General features: G+C 36.6%; 2 protein-coding genes across 2 annotated transcripts; both read right to left on the bottom strand.

Annotated features, from left to right (window-relative positions):
- Positions 1–6,285: 6,285 nt before the first annotated feature.
- On the bottom strand, positions 6,286–10,747 carry LOC140156553 (cytochrome P450 2U1-like). The gene is made up of 4 exons (XM_072179493.1): positions 10,621–10,747; positions 8,781–8,989; positions 7,427–8,102; positions 6,286–6,464 (listed from the first exon to the last, which is right to left on the bottom strand). Exons 1-4 carry the CDS (start codon positions 10,745–10,747, stop codon positions 6,286–6,288), a joined length of 1,191 nt encoding a protein of 396 aa, XP_072035594.1.
- Positions 10,748–15,847: 5,100 nt separating this feature from the next.
- On the bottom strand, positions 15,848–17,368 carry LOC140156552 (cytochrome P450 2D4-like). The gene is made up of 2 exons (XM_072179492.1): positions 16,786–17,368; positions 15,848–16,026 (listed from the first exon to the last, which is right to left on the bottom strand). Exons 1-2 carry the CDS (start codon positions 17,366–17,368, stop codon positions 15,848–15,850), a joined length of 762 nt encoding a protein of 253 aa, XP_072035593.1.
- Between the last annotated feature and the right edge of the window lie 5,064 nt (positions 17,369–22,432).

The raw sequence follows: 22,432 nt of genomic DNA, 5'->3' as shown, positions 1-22,432 counted from the left end.
TATTTCATGTGCGGGGGGGGGGGCAAAGATTTGTTGGCAGGCCGGAAGGGGCAAGCAATTCTTTTTGGCACGCCGTTTGGAAGTTTTAAGCCTAGCCCTCAACATTAGGAAGCATGTAAAGTTTCATCTCCAGCAGATGGATCTTCAGGGAATTCAACATCAGACAATGTTAACCAAGAAACATTTGAAAATCAACAACATCATGACAACATGTGCTACTTTTAACATCAGGCAGCTACTAGTACTAACCCAGTGTTCACCAATTCTACGAGAACACCAATCAGCAATAGGAAGTATGTGAAGCTTTATCTTCAGTAGATGAATCTACTAGCTACGGTGGATTCAAGAGGTATTGCAAACGCTATTCAGTTACCCAATTAAACATGTACATCGACATACATAAAGCATTGAAGCATTGACGCTAGTAGCTCACATTCAGTCAGGAAAATATGACAAAATTACAAACATCAAAACTCTGTTCATGATCTCATTAGAAAATCACACACATGAGCGACTCTGTTTATAATTCTAACAATCTACACAAAGTAAAGACCTGAGCATCACTTAATGATGGGTTGGCAATGGCTTCACCATGTCCACATTTAACTTTCAAAAAAACAAAAAAACAAGAGTGGTAACCGCACCATAGCTGAACCAAGCCCGATCGGAGCAACTATAAATTTGGCCCCACCTTTGACCTCAGATGTCCTTTGAAGTTTCATACTTCCCAAATGCCACGGATTGTTTTTCCCCAGTTACAGCCCCATCGGAGGAACATTAAATTTGACCTGACCTTTGACCTCACATGACCTTGGCGGTTTCATACTACCCAAGTATCAGGGATCATTTTCTCCAAGTTACAGCCCAATCGGAGCAACTTTAAATTTGACCTGACCTTTGACTTCAGATGACCTTTGCCGTTTCATACTCCCCAAGTGCCGGGGATTGTTTTCCCAGAGTTACAGCCCCATCGGAGCAGCTTTAACATTTGACCTTTGACCTTGGATGACCTCAGATGCTGTTTCATGATCCCCTTATGATCAAGGATTATTTGTACCAAGTTTTAGCTCAATCGGAGTCGGACATATTTCAAAATGTTGGTAGAAACTATACAGCATTTACCTTGAAGCCTTATAGTGTGTATGTATTGATTTTCATAAATGCATCATGGGAAGGAATAACATTTAACCACCAAACCCCCACCGCACAAGTATTCACCATTATTGCGCAATCAGAGGCAACTACAGCATTCAGAGGCACTGTACTGTATATAGCATTTATCACATACCCTTAGTGTGTATTTTCATAAATGCATCATGGGGCGCCGTAATTTCCTGTGATCTAAATACTAACCACAAAATGGGCTATAGTGGGCGATCTTAGACATGTCCAGTTTGGTCCATACTGTGGTTAAGATACTGTTTTAATAATACTTTGGGAATTTTCACAATATTTACTTCACTTTCTTGGAAGCAATATGCTTGTTATCAAAATAGCAGACAAGCTGTCTCCCAGTGCAAATCTGTGATTTAGTAGCCCAATTGGGCGACTTCTGAATCAAAATGGACCACAACTTTAAAACTATTAGCAGTAGCACCCCCTGTGTTTCTTTATCATATTCTTTACTTCTTTCTCTTTCATTTGACACCACTTGGGGGTTCATACCTTCGTGGCATTTAAAGATATGTCCATTTCAGACCAAAAGGTTGGTAAGGAAGTAAGTAAGTAAGCAAGTAAGTAAGTTAACATACACTAATATAGGCTGAGACCATTTCATGGTTCAGCAAAAACTGTGACATAGCATTTTAAAAACAATAATTCAAGTGCATTGTCCAGTCCCCCATGTTTTTATAAACATTTTTCTATTGTTTTGTACAATGTTTGATCTTTCTTACATTTGAGATTTGTTTTCAGTATCATGCAGTCTTAGAACTACATTTATAGATAACATTGTATAAAACAAAGAAAAATGTTACTTGGTATGCCAGTTGCTGTTGTTGCTATAAACCCCAGATAAGATAAAAACAACTGGTAAAAAGGACTTTGTTATATCAACCTTTATTCAGGTATGCAAAATACAAAATATAAGCAATGCAAGAATACAAGGAGGAACAAAAACTCAGGACAAAATCTGGACAAGATGCCCAAATTAATGCAGGGTGACATATTATAAATCCACGAAATTATCACATTGTCATTATGTTTAAACCATATTTAGATTATTGGTGAGGTATTTCAGATAAAGTCAATCAATGAGTCCATTAGTGAATATAGGCACTAATGGCACATAAGAAGTAGAAATGATTATTATACATGGAAAACCCCTAGCCTACTCTAGAGTAGTGACCAACTGAAATATAATGTGTTTTATTTGGTTTCAATAGTTATAATCGATTTATCCATTGTTTAGGAAGAGTAGAGATTGTAAAAGACAAATAACCACCACCAAGAAATTAATGCCCATGGTAACCATTTTGCGCCCAACCTTGCACATTTTTCATGCATTAAATCATATGGCTGGGGAGGGTCACTGGCAGTTTACTAAGTGAAAATTACTTAAATAAATGATAACCAATGGTTATGATGGGTCAATGAACTATTCTGGGTATGTTATTTGCAAATCACAAGCCAATAAAGGATTTTTTTATACTGTGAAAGTGCTATGTAATTAGCTAATTTTTATCGAAAATAGCGAACTTTCTTCAAAGTAAAACTTCGTTATGGGGTAAAGACCCCAATTTTTTTTTTTTTTTGGTTGATCATCCCCATTCATAGTCATTCTCATCCAACCCCTGACTTTAATCAGCAAACTTCTTCTTGAGAGTTATTGAATTTCAAAGTTATACCACTTTTACTAATGAAAAAATTGCAAAAAGAGGGATTTTGCATTGCATATTACACAATATTCTAGGTGGGTGAGAAAACTGGCAATACTATTTTTGTAACGTCTAATACATAGGTATTTATCAGCAGCAATTTAAATTGTTCCATACTTTTTGCAATTTCATTAGTGCTAGCTAGAAAAATGTGTCTTTTTCGAACTGTAAAATTTAAAAAATGTACTTTCCCTGTGGCAATCTTCAAAGAACCGTTACCATGGCAACAAGGGATTTTCGAATTTTTGATCAAGTTACAAAATCATTAGACCCAAATACCTTTCCTATCACAAGATTTAGGCAAATTCCATGAACCTTTATTTTTGGCTTTGTCCGCACATTGCTGAATTGATCCAGACCCCCAGTCTTAAGATTTCACACCACCAAATAGAATTATATCGTTGTGCGCCCTTAATTTCACTTCTTAGAAAAAAACCATGCATTCTCAATTTAAGCATTAAAATGAGCAGAAATTTGCATAATTTTAGCCAAATTTGCATTGGTCATGATTAGTAATATTATTTCCTGCAAGTGTGCCACAGATGAGCGAGATCAAATAACTTTTAATGATTTTAAGCAGCCTTTTCTTTACAGAAACACTGGCATGGTTTTGCCTGTAAAATAGGCAATTCCCAGACATCGTAGACTTCGAGGGCCAGTCGTAAAAAATAATGACGGTCAACCTATATTTTTTCCCATCATAGCTGTCGCTTAAAACTGAGTCGCTCCTGTGAAGAAAAAATGACGTTTTCTTAAGGCAAATTTAGCACATATCTCTATGGGACTCTGATTTGGTGGTGTGAGATCTACTTAAGCTGAAATTGTTCAATCTTTGAAGACCGTGAACCTGAATAGAAATATTGGTTATAATATCAGAACAATTATTGATATTATTGATTAAATTATTGAATAAAACTCCTGGGTATGATGGGATGCCTGTGGAATTCTACTCTTTTGACAAGGTTTCATGTCTATCTCTCTGCGTGCTGGTGTATTGACCCTATTACTTAAAAAGACAAAGATTTTATTAGGAATTATATGCCTATTTCTCTCCTTAATTTATTGCTAAAATCATGGCAAATCGATTTAAATTATTTTTGCATGAAATTATCCATGAAGATCAGTATGGCTTTATTAAGGGGAGAAATATTGGTAATAATATCAGAACAATTATTGATATTATTGATTATTGTGATTAGAACGATATTTCAGGTTCCATTGTCTTGTTAGATATTGAAAAAACATTTGATAGTGTGGAACATGATTATTTATTTCAAGTTTTGGAGGCATTTGATGTTAGAAATTATTTTATTCAAGGGGTGAAAACATTTTATTGCAATAGAAAATGTTTCATTTCAAACAATGGGTTTTTATCTGATGAAATTTTGTTAGAACGTATTTCAGGGTTGTCCGATTTCATCTTATTGTTTCTGTGCGTGATTGAAGTGTATTGGTATAAGGGAAAATGACAAAATTAATGGCATTAAGATTGGAGATAAGGAAAAAAAAAAGGTTTTTATACTCTTGATCATTTTGATAAAACTCTCTTGGTGCAAAATAAATATGTCAAAATCTGAGGCTATTCATAAACGACTTGTTAAATTGGTGTGGGGTTCTGCAATCTTACACAAATCTGTGATGTATTTTCTGTAGTACCCTACAAAACCCCAAAATGACCTTGGTAGGTAGGGGATACTCCTTCACAATTTTGACTTTGTCAGGATCTGTCGCAACACCATTTTCACTCACTATATGATCCAAGTATTTCACTTTTTTCTGACCAAATGAACATTTCTTTGGCTGTAGTTTTAGGCCAGCTTGACGAAAACGGTCAAACACTTGTTTTAGATGACATAAATGCTTACTGAATTAATGATGACGTCATCAAGATAACATAGAACAAACTGCCAGTTAAGACTTCTCAATACTTCTTGCATAGCGCGCTGAAACGTAGCCGGAGCGTTATGAAGGCCAAATGGCATTCTTTGAAATTCAAATAGGCCATCTAGTGTCACAAAAGCGGTGAGAGGTTTTGAACTTTCTTCTAAGCCAATTTGCAAATAACCCTAAGCAAGATATAAAGTTAAGAAGTATTTGGGTTTGGCATCGCCTATTCTACATCACATGTAAAATTGGCAACGTGGAAAAATACCATAAGATCATAAGTATCATATCATAAACATTAAGCAAATTGTAATTCTTGAAAATGAGGGACTGAGTGACTTAAAAAGTGACTATTCGATATCATTCTAAGGGCTTTCTTTTTGAAGTTTGAAAATCTTTTCCAAATATTTTTGACAAGTATTTCCCCATGCTAAGATACCGTAGTTTATGTCAGGAAGTATTAAAGTACAATATAGTGAATACATTATTCGCTCGGGAACAAAATGTTTCAGTTGGTTTATTACACCAACACCTCTAGATATATTCTTTGAGATGAAATTTCCAAGTTAGATTCTCATCAATTGTCACTCCAAGAAATTTGGTCTTATTCATCCTTTTCAGGATTACATTATCTAATATAATATTATTGGTAACATTGTACAATACGCGTGATGTTTTGTGATGTGTACCAAGCACCTTATGATTAGTCTTGCTTGCATTCACTGATAGCTTATTAGCCTTAAACCAATTATTAACTTCTTTTAATTCAATGTCCTTATGTGAATAGGTTATAGTAGTATCATCGGCAAACAAGACAACTTTTAGAATGGTGGAAGTATTTATGATATCATTAATATACAAAATGATCAATAATGGGCCTGGGATGGAGCCTTGAGGTACTCCAAATATTATATCTTTATATTCAAATTTACATGAATTGTAATACACATACTGTTTTCTATTATGTAAGTAATCTTCAAACCAATTTAAAACGTTTCCTCTAAAACCACTATGTTCCAATTTATGTAATAAAATATTGTGGTCGATAGTGTCAAAGGCTTTTGAAAAGTCTAGGAAAATCCCAACAGTTGTCTCATTATTTTCAACATAATTACTAATTTCTAATAAATTCCAAAATAGCCACATAGGTTGAATGTTTAGATCTACATACCACGCCACAGTTTATGACGGCTTAATGAACAATCAGGCACAATACAAAGCCGCGCTTATAAGGACTGACTAAAGAAAGCAAGCTTCAATATTCAATGCATTATTGTACACTCCATTGATAACATATGCGGACACGTCACATATAGGCCTAGCTGAAATCGATTGGCGGTCAACGCCCATGATGTCCAGTGCAAAATAACTTTTAAGGATATAAATATATATATCGTCACAACATCTATGTCATTGTTGTTTTATGTTGTTTGTGTTCAAAAATCAGCCATCTTATTTTGTTGAAAATATTTAATAAATCATAGACAGTACCACCATGGCTGTCGAAAGATAAAGATAAAAAAGGTCAAATTCTCTTGATAGCCTGCACCTTGTAATCAGATGGGGTATAGGCTCCGCCCATTATTCCCTCCAATGAAAGAATTTCATCTTTAGGTTTCTTGAAGGTGAATTGGTGCAACAGATGCGAGACAAAGATGAACATTTCCTTTTTAGCCAAATTTTCACCGATGCAGGAACGGCGACCTGCAGAGGAAATAACACAACAGAGTATTATAGTGTCTCTAATGCTGTTCTGTCTCTGTGACTTAACCATTGAAGAGGTTGTTTCCAAAAGTCCAATAGCGGCCTTGTTTCACATATTTCCGGTATATATATATTTTTTTTTTTACTTTTTACATTTTAAAGTTTAAATAACATTTAACGATTGGAACGGATATGTTTGTAACTCTAGCCTATTCTCAACTATTTTCAATATCATTTTATCCCCTAAAATTATCCAATGCCGAGTTTTAAAATAGCTGCCATTGGACTTAATACCTTTTGGAACAAAAAACAATTCTTTTATATTTATTGTTTTCTTCTTCGCATGTACGTGGGAGGGTGTTTTTTTAAATAGCCAAAAATTGTTATAACTATTATACTGCTCTAATGTTATTAAATTGGCAAGGTTAAAATCCACAAAGCAGCTTTTGCACTTAATGCCTTTTGGAACCAAACTCTTTAATTGACTAATTTCTGGTAAGTCCAAATGTTTGCACGGGCAAATAAAAGTATGAAATTATTGGAGTGTACGTAAATAATCTTGTCATTCCCTCACATTGGGTTATTTTGTTCCATTCAGCATCTGAAGCCGCTCAAGGCCTCAGAATGCACCTAACATTCAACATTTTCCCACAGTGGGCCCACATCCCAAAAAATGGCCCGCGAGCCGCGACAAGAATAATAATTATGGCAATACATCTACGATCACTATACGATGGGTGCAGTTGTCAAAGCTTGTTAAGGGGAAGGTACAAAGATGGCAAAAGGACGAACATTTGTATACCGGGCAACAGTTCAGATGGTCTGGACAGTCCTCCCGCTGACCAGTTCTAAAAATTACTTTACTGAGACATTTCTACTGAAACGCGGATAAATTTGCAATGGAGAGATCGAGCAAGCGTCAATCGTGTAAATTTTATTGTTCCTGACGCTTTCAAACTTACCCACACTGAATGGCAATACGTTTTCTGACGGACAAAAAGTCCCATTCTCGTCAATAAACCTCTCTGGCTTTAATTCCCATGGCTGGTTCCATACTGCTTGATCGTGATCAACTTTGTACATATTGGGCACAACGAGCGATCCTTGCGGAACTGTATATCCCTTTACAGTGGTATCACGTGACGTCATATGTGGTATACCCAATACAACGACGCTGGATATTCGCTGTACTTCGTGTATTGTAGCTTGTGTATAAGGCATCTGACTTCTATCCGTAAGCCGCGGTAGACGGTTTCGGCCAACGACATGGTCAATTTCATTTTGAACTCGCAACTGGATATCAGGATTTGCAATGAGATACAACAGAATCCATCTAATTGTTGTCGAAGCGGTTTCAGTTCCAGTAACAAATAATTGCACCAAAGTCGAAAGAAGATTAGGATCATTCAGCTCAGAAGATTTTGATGAGCCCTGATTTCGCTGGATTTCATTAAGATACACGTCTACATAATCACGCAAATTATCCGGATCAAATGTCTTCTTGTGATCAGATACTATACTGCCAATAAATTCTTTTTGTTCAATATTAATCTGCAGCAATTCGTCATCGATGTTCGGATGGATGTATTCAAAGGCAGGGACAAAGATTTGAAAAAGACCGGAGCCAATCTTTTCAACCTAAATTGAATAACACACAAAATAAGAAATGACACGGATTTAAACACCAGTCAATAATCTGTATCCTGAGGACAAATTACTGCGCATGAGCAGCTATTGTCCAAGTATGTGGTAGCTATTTTATTCCTCAACCACATGAACACATCAGCTATTAAAGTTCTGTATTATTCGGGTATTAAAATACGGGTTCGGGTTATACAATGGAAAAAGAAATGAAATTTTTACTTATACTAAATTCTCCGTTTTTACATTGGTACTTAAAGGTGCATTTCGTGATTCATAACCTCATCCTCCATTTTTCACAAACAAATTGAGAATTTTATAACATCTGACTGCATAATATTTGTTGGTGCACAATTTTTCTTGCATATTCATTCTTTTAGCAAAAACACATTATCACATTTGAATTTACGTTCTGTTTAACGGAACGAAATTACAGCATAGTCTATCATAGATGTACATGATCATGCATACCTCGCAAATGTAAAATGAAAATCAACTGAAATTTGGGAATAAACTTTTTTCGTGGATATCTACTCAAACATACTATAATAAGAGTATGCTAGAATCACAAAACACTCCTTTAATAAGTTCTTATACGAATACCTGTCTGTTCACAAGCCTAAGCAATTGATGAAACACAGCGTCAGAGTAATCGAAACGTTTTCCAAAAATCACCGAACAGATCACGTTAGAAGTGGCATTACTCAAGAATAAGGTGGGATCAAACGGCTTTTCGTCGAACTTGTTGAATTCGGCTGCAACGGCCTTAACTTCCTCAGCTATCTGATCTTGGAAAGAAGATTTGCCTATGCCAAAGTTACTTAAAGTTACTGCTGAAAACTTGCGTTGCTGATACCACGCAGCACCGTTTGCCGTAGCAATGCCTTAATGCAAAATTGACAAGTAATAATAATCAGTTCAGCAATATTTTCTAATAGAGAAATACATTTTACGAAAGTATTTAATTGCGCTAGTACTATTTAGAGAGCAATTCTTTGTGTCTGTTTGATTCACGGTACATCTTGGAACAAAAATATTATGTTGAAATAGGTTTGATTTAGCTGAATGTGGACCTTCTTAAGCAATTACTGCAGAATTCAAAATATGGTCCAGGGTACAGGACTTTGATTAAAAACAAATTTCAAAACCTTCATAAATTAAAAATCCTTCACAATAGAATTTTTTTTTTTTTGCTGCGACGCGACAGGAACAAAAGTTACACATTGGTATCTGCTGTTTGTTCAATAGGTTTTAGCCCCCGGGGGGGCGGCTCACTCTCACACAAAAGTGCCTCCCACCCGCGTCCGAACACCTCTGAAATGCACCCTTAATGGCGAATTTTCACATAACCAAATTGCACCCCTTAATGGCGAAACACATGCAAAATCCTACCCTAAATGGCGTAGAACATGCAAAAACCATACCCTAAATGGCGTCAACTTAAATATCTATATTGATACCCTAAGTGGCGTAAACAGGAAAATGAGCTAATTTGATACCCAAGGTGTCTTTTTGATGTTGCAGACATATAGATAGTGAAGAAAACATGCACAAAAGTAACAAGAATCAATTAAAAAGTGGTGATTTTAATCAAATTAGTGCAAACTCACTCAAACAATAATATTACTAACCCTAAACGTCTAAGGATTTGGCTGAAAAGAGACCCCTAAATGGCGATGCCTTCTGAAAAAGTACCCCTTTTTCAAAAAGACGTCGACGCCGCTGTGTGGTGAAAAACATACCCTTTTAGACGTTTTTCTTGGACGCGGGGGCGTAGCAAGTCAAGTACGGGGCCCCCCCCCCCCCCCCCGGGGTTTTAGCACGAGGCAATTACCTTTAAAGGTACATCTGTGAAATCTAATGGATCCGATGAATTCGGCAAATGGTCGTATTCAATTAACTTCCTTTAAGGGTTTATGTGCATAATATGTTTATCAGACGACAGCTATTTAATCAAAATAACATTAATACCTACATTATAAGAAATTCATTTCAAATCGGAAAATAGCTAAACACACATAAAAATAATGTGTATTCGTTATCAACCTAGACTTCTCCGTAGTCCACTTGCCAATTGTGCACTACTCTGGCTATTACATTTAAGCTTAAAACTCTGATTTAATTAATGAGTGCACAATTGATAGATTTTCACAACTGATCTTTTCAGTCACCGTACGCCCTCTGTTTGTTAGCTTCGATAATAAACTGGCAGATTCTAAAATTAGAATTATTCAGTATTGAAGTGTCATTATAATCACAGTTATAATTATGCCATTATGATATCTGCATTCAATAATATAAGCCTACGTAGGGCCTATACTTTACTTTTACTGTCACAAATATAATTATATAGCCTAAACTTTTTCATAACCATTTTATACTAGTATTTTAATGTAGGCCTACTAAATATCAGTATAGTTTCGAGTTCAACTGAATGCGTTCATCATGATTAATAACATTTTTATTTATCAAAAATCGACTATGGCATAGTCTATTATCAACCTTACCCACTTACCGTGTCCATTCTTTAGCTTCTTCCTAGTAGAATTTTCTGGTCTAGCTGCTATATCCGGATTGCGGAAAGCTTCTCGAATAGCGTCGTGTGTATTGAGGACTACAACCAAACGGTTTCCCACATACATGCTATACACATTACCGTACTGCCCCGCAAGATATGATAGTAGCTGATTGACTTTGGTGTTTCCAGTCCACCATGCTGTAAAGATCAAATTGGGAAGGGCACTCCAAAACGGGCCATGGGGCCCATGGTCCAGGAGGGAGATTGGGTCGGCGTCGGCTCCACAACACAATCATAAGGATGGTCAAAAGGAGGAGAACAGTGGTTGTGCGAACATCAACATACTGGTGTACAATTACAGTTACATCCATGTTCATTCACCAAAGCATTTGAAGGGATTGAATCTTAAATGGAGAAGGCGCTAGTGTCCAACTTAGTGGGTCAAATTCTCTTGGGCATATGCGATATCTCTGAATCTATTACAAATTTAAGTATGTTGACTTGACAAATATAAAATGCAAAAATAGCCATAAGGTATACGTGATATATATTTTGAATTTGATAAAATACAAAATAAGGCAAAATAAAAGTTCGTTTGCTCATTTCATAATAACTAAATACTTGGTCAATCCACCATACACCTGAGCTGACACCCGTTACTGTGTTTAGATCAGAGCTTGCCCGTTACCTGCTACGATTCCAATCACCCCCTCCCCAAGGAAAAAAAGAACATGCTGACATTTCAGCTCAATTCGAACTTGTAGAGTTGGTGAACAGTGGGAATTTTGTCTGTTTTATTTTCTTTACCCTAAATACCGAAGAGTTTTTTGGCGACTGGGAGGAAAAGAAGGAAGGAATAAATATAGAAAACAAACAAAGAAGTTACTAGTTGTTTGCTCTGGGTGGGATTCAAAACCAAGACCCCTAAGCACTAGGTCGCCGACACTTTAGCCACGGGTCTTTCGCTGGCAGGGCCAACAAAAGCGTGCAGTGAAGTTGTTTGTAGTATTTTGTAGTAACTCATGCCTATTAGGGTTAATGAAGGTTGAAAGGTGTTGATTGCATGTGTTTTATCTTCTTGCAATATTTTTAAAAAGATACCCCATTGCAGTACTTGTTTGTATTCAAAAACAACAAATAAAAAAACAGCCTTGCTAATTGCATTTTTCAGACCTGGTACTGCAAACAAAATTGTTTTTGTTTTTGGTTATTAGCTATTGTTAAAAGTGGACTTTAAACCATGGACTTTGTGTGTCTATATTTTATTTATTTAATTTATTTCTTATTTAACCTTGGGTGACAAATCACTTGTAACAGGGTAGAATGCTGATGGGTAATCGAAGTTACTTCACTGACAAAATTAAACAATGGAATTTCTCATGGTCATCATCCTCCTGTCTGGGCTCTTGTGCCAACACACAGAATCATGTATGGAAACTGACTGTGGGAATTATTATAGTAAAGCAAAACAGCAACAGCCTAGATGTCTTAAATTTCTTGGCACAAGAATAATAAAACATCAAAGAAAAGTGGTGTATGAACGATCTGAACTTCTAGCACTTTAATCTTCTTCTCCATTACCATTGGATCTTCAGAAGCACATATAACATCTCTTGAAATCCCGACCAGAAAACATCGTATTACTCACAAAGGAAAACGCAAACAGAAATCATGCCAAACGTAACTGCAACCTGATTTACATTAACCAACACATTTTCTCCACCACATCGTAATAGTTCAATCTCTCAATTTTTCTTCGTTTCAAAAATATACTCAAAGTTTGTGCCATACTTGGAACGATTGAACTTTGGAACGATTTTTCATATAATGTGAAATACTCTAAGACTCTTGTACAATTTAAATCTTCTATGAAAACACATTTGTTTATTCTGGCATTTTGTGACAATTGATTTATCTCATGTTTACTTCGTTCATTTAAATCACACGCACAAATTGTATTGTGTAGGTATTGTTTTTATTTGTTTGTCATGTTTAGAGGCTGTGCAATTATTATGAGCCCTGGGAGAGAGTAAAATGGGGGGGTGGCGAGCCGAAGGGGGGTGGGGCAAGCAATTTTGGCAAGCCAAGAAGGGGGGGCAAGCGCTTTTTTGGCACACATTCATGGGGCGCCGTTTAAATAAAACGCTCTAAAAAGGCTTAGGAAAACAGTACGGAAAAGCTTATATATGCACATGTTCCTGCTCGCTGCGCGCGCAAAATGTATCTAGACCATTTAAATTTTGTAAATTGGAATCCCGAAAATTTGGCATGCGCAAGGGGGGGGGGCAAAGAATTTTTGGCAGGCCGAGAGGGGGGGGGGCAATCGATTCCTTGCGGGCCAGAGAGGGGGGGCAAGCAATTTTTGGCGAGCTGTTTGGAAATTTTACCCCCTCGGGCTCATAATTATTGCACAGCCCCTTAAAGGTGGGTAACCTGATTGACAACCTCATCCAATCACTTTACCCCCATCAAAATGCCGATTTTGTCAAAAATCAGGTGAAAAATCAGGTGAAAGCTCATATTTTTCTCATTAACATGCTGAAATTAGACGTTCCAAATTGGTATATTTCCGGAGAAATCATCAAAAAACTATATGGATCTTCTGGGCATATTTTAGTATTATGGCCACAGAAACTGAATCTTGTGGCAAAAAATATGGTGTCTTTAGAAAGAACCTTGTCTTGAAAAACAAAATTTCTTTTTTCCTTCCGAATTTTGACATTCTTAATAATGTAACATTTTGAAGTGATATCAGTTAGTAACATATCACACTATTGATAAGTTCAAACCTATTTAATTTATTTAAATGAAGTTAGTCAGGCCTATGCAGGTCTCGGCTAAATCAAACTAACCAACCCTACGTCTTAGAGACTAGGGTGGAATAATAAAGCTCATATTCTCTTGATACCCTGCACCTTGAAATCAGATGGGACCCATAATTCCCTCCAATGTGAGAGTCTCGTCTTTAGGTTTCTTGAAGGTGAATTGGTGCAACATATGCGAGACAAAGATGATAATTTCCGTTTTGGCCAATTTTTCACCAATTTACACCAATGCAGGGTAAAGATAACAACAAGCGTATATTTGTATAACATGAAACCTTTTAGATGGTCTGAACAGTCTCAATCCCGCTTACTTGTTTTACTGAGACTAATGTGAAAATGGTAATGCAAAGAAGTTGGCATTTCTCAGTGTGGAATGTAAGTCCATTCTCTTGGCGGGCTGACGTCACAAAGGGGAAATAGTCTTGTAAAACCAGTGTTTGCATGTGCAGCGCATGTGCAGTTCCCCTTTCTCGAGCTGGTTGCTATGCGCGCGCTTGTGCAAAGGGGACAATGTTCCCGGATGTCCGACCGAGTGAATAAGCAGTGTGGCTTATAGAGTTCTTGCATTTGCAAGATAGACCGTTTATGTTTTATTCCTTCAATGTTAACCATAAGAAACTGTGAAATATGGCGAAAACCATGATACATTAATTAAGTTTTCTACAAACACCTGTTGAAATCTTTACCGCCTGTTGTGATAAGGAAGTAGTTTGTGTAAGAAACACAAACATAAATGCTTCATTTAACCAATTGTTAAAAATGTACTGATTGGTGGACATGTAAGTAAGATGCTATGGTAGTCTCAATGACGTGACGGCATAATTGTATATTCCCTCCCTATTTGGGGTTGAATAAAAAGATCCATTCAAAGAGGGAGGGAAACCTGGAAGGTATGGAAATATCACCAGACTTATGCCTTGGGTATATAAATTCGGCAGGTTTGGTCCTATCACCGTCTCTTTTTCTCAAAAATATGTCTACTTAGAAGTATTGTATTGATAACACAATGCTATCATACTGCCACTGCTGAATCGGACATTTCTTATTGGATTGTTCAAATTTGTTTACATCATTTCAGACACATCATTACTTAATCGTGCTTCATACAGGCACCTTTCTCGGTATACCGTATACGATATCGTGTATTACATCATGCACAGGAATCCGCCCAACCCTGAAGAGCAGTAGAGAAGACTGGAAAGACACGTGTCTATTCTAACTTATATGGTCCAATCAGCTGCCTCTACTAAAATACAGCCTGGCCAAAAACTTGGTACACAAATTGTATGTGGGGTTTTTTAATACTCATTTAATGCATTACTTTCATTCAAGTTACAATGACAGTAAACCTAAGAGAAATTACAGTCAATAAGAAAACAAAATTCTTCCCTTTGCACGGATCCGCCATCTTACTACCAAAACGAGGTTCTCTCAGCAAACTGTACATTTTTGCTCTCGGAATATAAATTCGAGCAACAAGTGATACGCATTATTTTAATAACCTATTTTATACACGAGAAAAAAAAATCATGATTTTTGTTATTTTTATAACACAATTGTCACTAAAAATGAAGGAAAATACAAGCAAATATAAAGGCAACAATCAACAAGAACAATTAACGTGTCCGAAAATGCGCGTAGTACGCGGGGTGCGCACCTGTGCATTATACACAATTATTGCCTGCTTTGCATATTTCTAACGTTTGCTTTGATTGGTTTGGGAGTTGGCTCATTCCTTTCGATGCAGATTGAAGGTCACTAATGAAAGTGACAACAGTCACGCTCTCACTGATATAAGATGGAGTACCATCTGAAGATTCCAATTACTTTCTTGTGTTTGTATCAAAATTTGAATCATATATCTACCAACACAGAAGCACGTTCATGAACGTATGTGTACCGGTATAAATATACCCGGTCTAAGACATGTTCTCTCTGGATTTTAACAAAATTCCTAGTCTACTGTACGTATTATGTATTTTATTCCTGTTTCAAAGTATATAGTTTTCATGTGTCATGCATATTTGTAATTAATGCTGGGAACCAAGTTATAACTCTGCTGAAGACATTGAAATGCCAGAAAAGATTTGGTAGCATAATTACAAACTTTTGATCAAAATCTTTAAAAATAAAGTATAGTTTAGTCTACCTGCGACGCGTGGTTCTCAATTTGTAAGTATAACGTTTAAAATGTCGCATTTAACCTTAACCTGTGACGTTTTAAAGTTTCTTTACACTTTTAAACTTTACATAAATGAATTGATATCAGTTAGTGAAATATACATATTCAAACCTATTTAGACTTTTTAATGAAGTTAGTCAGACCTATGCTGGTATTGGTTACATCGGACTGACGAATCCTACGTCTTAGAGAAGTAGACTGCGCGGCATAATCAAGCTTAAATTCTCCTGATAGCCTGCACCTTGTAATCAGATGGGACATAGGATGCACCCATAATGCCCTCCAATGAGAGAGTCTCATCTTTAGGTTTCTTGAATGTGAATTGGTGCAACAGATGCGACACAAAGATGAACATTTTCATTTTGGCCAAACTTTCACCAATGCAGGAACGGCGACCTACAGAGGAAATTACACATAGAGTGTATAGTTAGTTTGACCACTTGGCGATTTCTGTCTGATCTATCTCCCTGTCACAATGTCATGTCATGTCCACAATGCTGTAAGGGTAAGGGGTAAAGATGACTACAGGAGTATACTTGTATAACGGGAAACCTTTTAGATGATCTGGACAGCCTCAATCCCGCTGACTTGTTCTAAAAATTACTTACACAATAAAAGGTTTCAAAACGTTTTAAACAGGTTATATTTTGTGTTTTGTTTTAGAAAAAAACCATTTTCATAACATTAAATGTCGGGTTATATAAAGGTCATGAAAATGTTTTAAATATTTTCTATGAAAACACACTGCAACAATATTTTTCATATGTTTTTAAAATGTTATTGTAAAATATTTTTTGCAAACATTTTTGTCAAATATTTTGTCTACGCTTGAATAACATTATGTTAGAATTTGCAGTAAGTTATCAAAAAATGTTTTTAATGGTATGAAAACGTTTTATGCCCTTTATATAACCCGACGTTTTCTGGCCACCTTTTCTAACCTTTCGCGAATGCCGAATGATGTCGAAAACGTTTTGTGTTTGCTGGGATTACTACTGAAGAGCGGAAAATTTGCAATATTATATTATTTTGGCTCATATTACCAAAATCCGTCTTGGTATATCGAGTTAGTCTGCCCAGTTAGTCTACTGGGATGTAGTATATTTTGCTCGATTATGTCAATTTTGTTATTCCTGGTGCTTAATACAAACTTACCCACACTGAATGGCATCACATTTTCTGACGGACAAAAATTCCCATTTTCGTCAATAAACCTCTCTGGCATTAATTCCCATGGTTGATTCCATACAGCTGGATCGTGATCAACTTTGAATATATTGGGCACAACGATCGATCCTTGCGGAACCGTATATCCCTTTACAGTGGTATCACGTGACGCCAAATGTGGTACACCTATTATAGGGACGCTGGATATTCGTTGTACTTCGTGTATTGTAGCTTGCGTATAAGGCATCTGACTTCTATCCGAAAGCCGCGGTAGACGGTTTCGGCCAACGACATGGTCAATTTCGTTTTGAACTCGCAACTGGACATCAGGATTTGCAATGAGATACAACAGAATCCATCTCAATGTTGTCGAAGTGGTTTCAGTTCCAGCAACAAATAATTGCACCAAAGTTGCATCAAGATTACGATCATTCAGCTCAGAAGATTTTGGTGAGCCCTGATTTCGCTGGATTTCATTAAGATACACGTCTACATAATCACGCAAATTATCCGGATCAAATGTCTTCTTGTGATCGGATATAATACCGCCAATAAATTCTTTTTTGTTCATTATTTATCTGCACCAATTCGTCATCGATGTTCGGTTGGAGGTATTCAAAGGCAGGGATAAAGATTTGAAAAAGACCGGAGCCAATCTTTTCAACCTAAATTGAAAAACACACAAAATAAGAAACGACACTATATTAATATTGTCATTATAAAGTCAAGTACCTTTTTGAATTGAATAAAATGCAACAATCCGTTGAAATTTCCAGTACTATAAGATACGAACAAATTGTCTTTGTTGAATAAAAAACTCCATCCATCATGGCTAGTTCTTACGATTTTAGTTGGTACTAATCGTCGGTAAAATTTGGGAATAGTGCGGTCCTTAATCCATTTCATTGTGGAGGATTGGCATCGTTAATATAGGGGTGAAAAGGATTTGAAAACAAACAAAAACAATATTTAGAGGGTGGACCATCAGTTGAGAGGTCGGAGACCTATTTAGGAATCTGACGCCCGCCCCACCCCCATTGGCTGGCAAAGACCGCCAATACCATGTTTGGGGACATATGGTCATGTTTGTAGAAAATCTCGTCCCCTTCCCCATACAAAATGAATGTGTCATGTACAGACGGCAAAACCTGCAACAGAATTAAGGTACCTGTTATTTGCACTATGTCTTAAACAAAGACATTAGAACCAGGAGCCAATATAATACCTTTCATAGCTCGGCTCAATCGTTGAAATCGATCAAAAAAGTGGGACATGGCCTAAGTTAGATTGGACTAACTGGGACTGGACTAAGTGAGATGTGGACTATTATGGGATTGGACTAAGTGGGAATTGCCCGATGCACATGACCTGGTTTTCCGAACGTTTGCGATGTTTATTTGAAAAGGTCTATATCCATGATATCCATGAAACACACGGTAAATCTGCATTGTTCAATGTATACGCTCACATGTCTATCCTTATACGAACCATACAATCAGCATATGAGCATTACACATTTTATGTGCTAGTGAATCGATATAAATATGATTTTTAGGTTATTTTGTGGTTATTTTTCGGTATATCTCATAACTCCTTGCGGTTGGACCCGAGATGTCGTCATTTGACGTCAGGCAGGCTGTAATTGAGCTGTTTAAACATGACATAGGCCTATATTTAATGTAAGATTCGAAAAGATAAAAAGGTCCGAATGTGTCAACATTAATTAACCGATATTGATTTATTTTTTATTTTGATAATTCGACACAAGATTTTGCCTTCAAATGGAACAAACTGGAGGTCTTCCTGCCACAAAACTCGATAAACGTCATGTTCTCTAAATACAGATCAGCATTTTGCATGTACAAAAATAACACTTCACTGTCCCAAACCCGCATTATAGAGTGTCCTTGAAAGAACATTATCTTCAGAAAACATTGATAATTGATCGCGCTGTTCTTGATGTATAAATATTTGTCAAAAGATATCTCATTTCAAACCGTTAAAGAGATTCAAATATCAATCAATGCCCCGGGAATCAATCATCTGTATTCGGAGTACAGATTCTCTATACGCCGTAGAAGTGACGTAGTTAATCGGATTAACTACCATAGCAATAGATGAATACAATTTTGGCAATATCGCCCAGCACTACAACGTTCATGCGGTACCGATGCATTGAACCATAGATTTCAAAGAAATGCTAATCACTTACACCTGTAAGATTAGTCTCCTTGAAAAGAGCGGTATTGTATTCAATCTTATTATTTGATTGAAGACAGGTGATGAGTGCAACCTGCTGCAGTGCAGCGCGGTATATTCAAAAATTGTATTCATCTATTGCTATGGTAGTTAATCCGATTATGACATCACTTCCACAGCGTATTGTCATAAAGTATGTGATAGCTATTTTATATCTCAACCACATCAGATAGTTCTGTTTGGTTTCCGACAATACAGTTCTTTCATGAATAATTATTTTTGTGCTCTTAGCTGAGTTGTATTTTTCATTCTTTTTTCATTTTTTATCCATAATATTTTTCACGGGTAAATAAAAAGAGATGACATATTTTATTGATACCAATTTAATCATGTTATTCATGCTAATAATTTCTCATACGAATACCTGTCTTTTCGCACGCCAAAGCAATCGATGAAACACAGCGTCAGAGTAATCGAAACGTTTTCCAAAAATCACCGAACAGATCACGTTAGATATGGCATTAGTCAACAGCATCATGGGATCAAACGGCTTTTCTTCAAACTTGTTGAATTCGGCAGCCAGGGTCTTAACTTCATCAGCTACCTGATCTTGGAAGGAAGATTTGCCTATGCCAAAGTTACTGAAAGTTACAGCTGTAAACTTGCGTTGCTGAAACCACGGAGCACCGGTTCCCATAACAATGCCTGTTATTGAGAAGAAATAATCAGTTTGTTTTTTTTGGGTTTTTTTTTTTGAATAAAATGAACACACTATCTGTGGTCATCTTGTGACTCCCTACATTTTGGTCATCAAAAACATTTTGACCCCCTATTTTTCTTTCCAATAATTTATGAACCCCCCAGTATGTTTTCCCACCCGCTTCCAAAGAAAATAATAACCCCTAATTGGGGTGGTATACAATACTTAAACGACAATTCTTAGTGTCTGCTTGAATGCTGCTACCTCTTGGAACTGGAACATTATATTAACTGAATGAGGATTTTTTTGAACAATTGCTGCAGAATTAAACTAAAAGATATGATCCAGTGCACAGGACTATGATTTCTAAACCTTCACAAATGGTAATTTTCAAACTGTATTAATTGCTGCGACGCGACAGAAATAAATAAAGATTATGGAAATTTACATACTGCTATTTGTTCTTCAGATTTTAGAAAGTACCAATTCTTCTAAAGTTAAGAAAAAGGGACTCAAGTGGATAAAAAGCGTGTTGTGATGTGCCCTTTGAAATTTGATCATTTATTTTTGTTTACAAAGCTATTTCATGGGAGATGGAACCCCATTTCAAGTAATTGTGTAAGATGTGGTGTGTAATGACATTTTGGGGAAAATTCATTGCCGACACAATGTATCCTGGCAATTTCCATATTACTCAATTAATACCTTAGAAATTCATTTGAAGTCGGAAATTAACTAAGAAATTCATTTGAAGTCGAAAAATAGTTAAACACAAAAATGTGTATTCGTTATCAACCTTACCCACTTACCGTGTCCATTCTTTAATTTCGTCGCAATATAATTTTCTGGTCTGGCTGCTATATCGGGGTTGCGGAAAGCTTCTCGAATAGCGTCGTGTGTATTGAGGACTACGACCAAACGGTTTCCCACATACATGCTATACACATTACCGTACCGCCCCGCAAGATACGATAGCAGCTGATGTGCTTTGGTGTTTCCAGTCCACCATGCTGTAAAGATCAAATTGGGAAGGGCACCCAAAACTGGCCATGGGGCCCAGGGTCCCGGAGGGAGATTGGTTGGGCGTCGGCTCCACAACACAATCATAAAAATGGCTAAAAAGAGGAGAACAGTGGTGGTGCGAGCATCAACATACTGCTGTACAATTACAGTGACATCCATTTTGTTCACCAAAGCATTTCAAACGTTTGAATATTGAATGGAGAAGCTGCTAGTGTGAATTACTATTTATATCTGTTATTAATCTATTGCCAATTTGAGTCTGTTTACTGTCCAAATAAAAAATACTAAAATAGCCATAACGTATACGTAATAATTGGTTATGATAAAATACAAAGCATTTAAAGCGTTTAAATATCGAATGGAGAAGTTGCTAGTGTGAATTACTCAGTTAGGTATATGCAATATCTGTTAATCTATTGCAAATTTGAGTCTGTTTACTATCCAAATATAACATACTAAAATAGCCATAACGTATACGTGATATGGATTTTGATTTTGATAAAATACAAAATAAGACTTGTATAATGTGGCCCAGGTGCTTTGCACTAACTATGAGTGGGGAGAGTAGAATTGGAGAGAGAGGCTAGAACATTTTTTGTATGCCCATGTTGTGGCGGGGGACCAATTTTGGCAGTCAATGGCGTAAAGTCATAGGACATGGGTAGATATGTGCCCCCCCCCCCATCGATTTGAAAATTTAGGAAAATTATCGAAAAACCGCTTGTGCCCTCCTGCATCAGACCCGGTATCCCCCCCCCCCCCAATCATGGTCGTTGCCCCCACCCCTCTCCATAGAAGGTTTTACCGTTGGGACAGACGTAGCGGCAAATTTCCTGGACCGTAACAGCTGAAAATTACCGTAGATTATTTAGCTGCAGAAGACGTCCAATTCTTAGTCAGTGGGAGTGGTCTAGTTCGTAGATGAATAATCTGATTGGACAATCGCATGATTTCGGGTGCCGTCTATTAGGCCGTAGACGACCCCACGTCATCTTGAGGCCTGTAGAGGTACGCATATGTGTCGCGTTGTATGCGTAGACTAGTGCGGGATATGCGACCGCGCTAGCAGTACTCGCAACAGAATTCGTGAAGTTGTAAACATGTTTCGTTCATTTTATAATCAGGGGAGTTTTTATGAAGGTAACTTTGTTTTTGCTTAAAAAATAATTTATAATAATTTATTAAGATAATATTTAACTGACTAAGAATGAAAATAAGCGATAGGAATTTTTGTTTTTACTATCCTCTACCTATGATAGACGACAGGTAGGTCCAATATTTTTATCGTATAGTGGATACCGGCGCACTACTCAAAATATTAAAACATCGGTCGATGTTTTGCCAAGTTTTAAAAATACGGTTACTTTATGAAATAACGGTTAGTTCATGAAAAAGAAGAAGTGAAATTTAGCAAAACACGACGAGGTTTATTTGCCCGTAAGAGAGCTCTATTGTTCCGCTATTGTATCCGCTATTGTATCCACTATTGTATTCTATTCATAAAAGCTACTGCTGGTGTTTACCGCCGGCGTTTCGCATTTATTAACATTCAAAATGATCCGATACTCTTACATTTATAGACTTATTCGTGCTTTTTATATAATATTCAGAAATTGCAATTATCAAAACTACAAACTTTGAAAGTGAAAATATATTACCATCGAAAATATATCATACTTAAATTCTATAGAATCTATAGATACCCAACCCAGA

This window comes from Amphiura filiformis, chromosome 7 (genome assembly GCF_039555335.1).
Source record: "Amphiura filiformis chromosome 7, Afil_fr2py, whole genome shotgun sequence".
In the NCBI taxonomy this organism is placed as follows: domain Eukaryota; kingdom Metazoa; phylum Echinodermata; class Ophiuroidea; order Amphilepidida; family Amphiuridae; genus Amphiura; species Amphiura filiformis.
Note: the sequence above shows the minus strand (reverse complement) of the source record. Positions and strands in the feature narration are given on the sequence as shown.

Excerpts from the sequence above, each read along its gene's own strand:
- LOC140156553 (XM_072179493.1), bottom strand. The coding sequence starts at position 10,747 with ATGTATGTGGGAAACCGTTTGGTTGTAGTCCTCAATACACACGACGCT. Across the intron at positions 8,103-8,780 it reads CTTCTAACGTGATCTGTTCG|GTTGAAAAGATTGGCTCCGG; the intron begins GTGATTTTTGGA and ends TATTCAATTTAG. Across the intron at positions 6,465-7,426 it reads CGTATTGCCATTCAGTGTGG|GTCGCCGTTCCTGCATCGGT; the intron begins GTAAGTTTGAAA and ends TTTCCTCTGCAG.
- LOC140156552 (XM_072179492.1), bottom strand. The coding sequence starts at position 17,368 with ATGAACAAAAAAGAATTTATTGGCGGTATTATATCCGATCACAAGAAG. Across the intron at positions 16,027-16,785 it reads TGTGATGCCATTCAGTGTGG|GTCGCCGTTCCTGCATTGGT; the intron begins GTAAGTTTGTAT and ends TTTCCTCTGTAG.